At 47.0% G+C, this 2415-nt stretch overlaps 1 protein-coding gene across 1 annotated transcript in view; it reads left to right on the top strand.

Annotated features, from left to right (window-relative positions):
* The window catches only part of OPN4 (opsin 4), a 40275-nt gene that overhangs the window by 31595 nt on the left and 6265 nt on the right, over window positions 1-2415 (top strand). The window contains exon 7 of the mRNA XM_015418685.1: window positions 2219-2393. Coding sequence (XP_015274171.1) covers window positions 2219-2393 — 175 coding nt within the window. The remainder of the gene's footprint in view (window positions 1-2218; window positions 2394-2415) is intronic.

Below are 2415 nucleotides of genomic sequence, written 5' to 3'. Positions count from 1 at the left end.
AAAATAGCAGGACCTGAAGCATCTTCAAGGTTCCTTTGTGTGCAATTCTTTCTGGGAGGAAAAGGAATAGGGAGAGGACACAGAGTCTCCTCCTCATTGCTGTGCAGCATTGATTAGGAGGCGTCTCAGCACTCTGTCTTTTCCTGGCTCAATCAAGCACACATGGAATGAGCGCAAGCAAAATAGGTAGTTCCCGTGCAGTTGTTATCCCTGCTGTCTTAAAGCGTTGACTTGTATACTCTGAGAACATTGGCTGCTCTGTTTTGCAAGATGCGACACAAACAGATGCAGGTAGCTAGCAAGTTCCTTTGTTCACCCCAGAGCTTTTCTTCCTGAAGGCTGCTTGAAAACTGTGTCATGGCCATAAAGTCACTCATCCATGTGAAATGCCCTAGTCATATGAAGTGTCTCCAGGCTGGTGCTAGCAGCCCCCAGGTATATGCTGAACAGTGCACAGAGCAGGGGTTCCCAACCTTTTCGAGCCTGTGGGCCCCTGTGGAACTCTGAGAAGGGTGGTGGGCAATGCTCCCTCTAAACTGTAGAGTCTTCTGAGCAAAGATTCTACTTTGTGAGCTACCAGCATTAAAGTTGTGAGTGAGGGATTTGGCTACTGCATAAATTAGTTTGCTCTGGAGCCATCCTTCCTGAGCTAAGACAAAAATGTGTGAGCCGGAGTCTAAAAAACTGTGACCTAGCTCACACTAACTCAGCTTAGAGGGCATACTGGTGGCGGACGTAACTACAAGACGGCTGCCGTGGGAGGTGGAGCCACAGACACATACTAGGGTTCCCAAGTACTTACCGCGATCCGGCGGGGGACACATGCTCCCCAGCCGGAACATTCCTCCCTGTAACACACCATGCCATCGCCAGGAAGTGACGCTGGGCGATGCTCTGGCAATGGGGCTGGAAACTCAATGGTACCATCGAGTTTCCAGCCCCATTGCCAGAGCGTCACCCAGCATCACTTCCTGGCGATGGCATGGTGTGGTGTTTATGTTGTCCCCGCGGGAATGATCCTGCAAAGACATCTGTGTCCCCCGCTGAATCACGGTAAGTACTTGGTAAGCCTGACACACACACGCAGAGGAAACCCAGGTGCAGAGGAGAAGATGGGTAGTTTTAAAAAACATTCTGGGAAAGAGAAATGAGTGGGATAATAAGACCAACACTGTCACTGAAATAACATTGTTTAAATTTGCACAGCCGATCAGTTCTCTAATGGCCAGTCAGAAGCCCTGCTGGGAAAAAGCCCTCTCTGGCCCCATTCTCTTTCTAAAAACACTTTGTGGGTGTTATGTATTATGATTTCTACTGCATGCCTACGCTTCAGATACATTATATTAAAGCCTGGTATCCTAGAGTGCATGTTCTGATTGGCTGCTTCTGTCAAAAGGCCAATCAGAGCTAAGGATTGTGACTGGATGGAACAACAGTGATTGGTCTTTATCGTGTTAATATGATTGGTTCTTACCGTTCACCTGGGTGTGGTGTTCCCAGCCCGGGATGTTTAAAAGGAGCTCAGGTTCCTATGGTTTTTCATGTTGATTTGTTCTGGTTCAATAAAGCTGAAATCACTTGTTTAAGAGCTGCCTGAGTCTGATATATTTCAGTGGGCATCAAGAAAGATATTTGCCAGGTGCCATGGCTCCCATAGGCACCATGTTGGGGACCTGGCATAGAGACTCTCCATATGATCAGATGATCCACATAAGTGAGTGGCTTCCAAATATCACTCAATCCCATGCAAGAGCCAGTTTGGTGTAGTGGTGAAGACTCTAATCTGGGAGAACCAAGTTCGATTCCCCACTCCTTCACATGCAGCTGCTGGTGTGACCTTGGGTCATATGATCAGATGATCCACATAAGTGAGTGGCTTCCAAATATCACTCAATCCCATGCAAGAGCCAGTTTGGTGTAGTGGTTAAGACTCTAATCTGGGAGAACAAAGTTTGATTCCCCACTCCTTCACATGCAGCTGCTGGTGTGACCTTGGGTCACTCACAAGTTCCCTCAGAGCTCTTCTCTCAAGAGCAGTCCTCGAAAGAGCTCTCTCAGACCCACCTACCTCACAGCGTGTCTGTTGTGGGGAGGGGAAATGAGTTTGTAAGCCGCTCTGAGACTCCGAGTGAAGGGTGGGGTATAAATCCAATCCTTTTTCTTCTTTAAATTGTCTTTTAAATGTGCAGAAGTGGATGTTTTTATGATGTTTTTTTAGGAGAACCATTCACAATGCTGTTCCCTGCTTGAGGTTTCTAATAAGGATATCAAAAAGTGATCTTTCAGCCAGTTCCATGAGTGAATCATCCTTCAGGATGTCTTTGTCCAGTCGTCACTCTTTTGCCTCCAGGAACAAGAACAGTTGTGTTGCTTCCATTTCAGCCATAGAAACAGTAAGTAGTGTTTCCATGGATA

Source organism: Gekko japonicus, unplaced genomic scaffold (assembly GCF_001447785.1).
Source record: "Gekko japonicus isolate JY-2015 unplaced genomic scaffold, Gekko_japonicus_V1.1 scaffold626, whole genome shotgun sequence".
Classification (NCBI taxonomy): Eukaryota; Metazoa; Chordata; class Lepidosauria; order Squamata; family Gekkonidae; genus Gekko; species Gekko japonicus.
The sequence above is the reverse complement of the archived record's forward strand: the minus strand, read 5'-3'. Positions and strand labels throughout refer to the sequence as shown.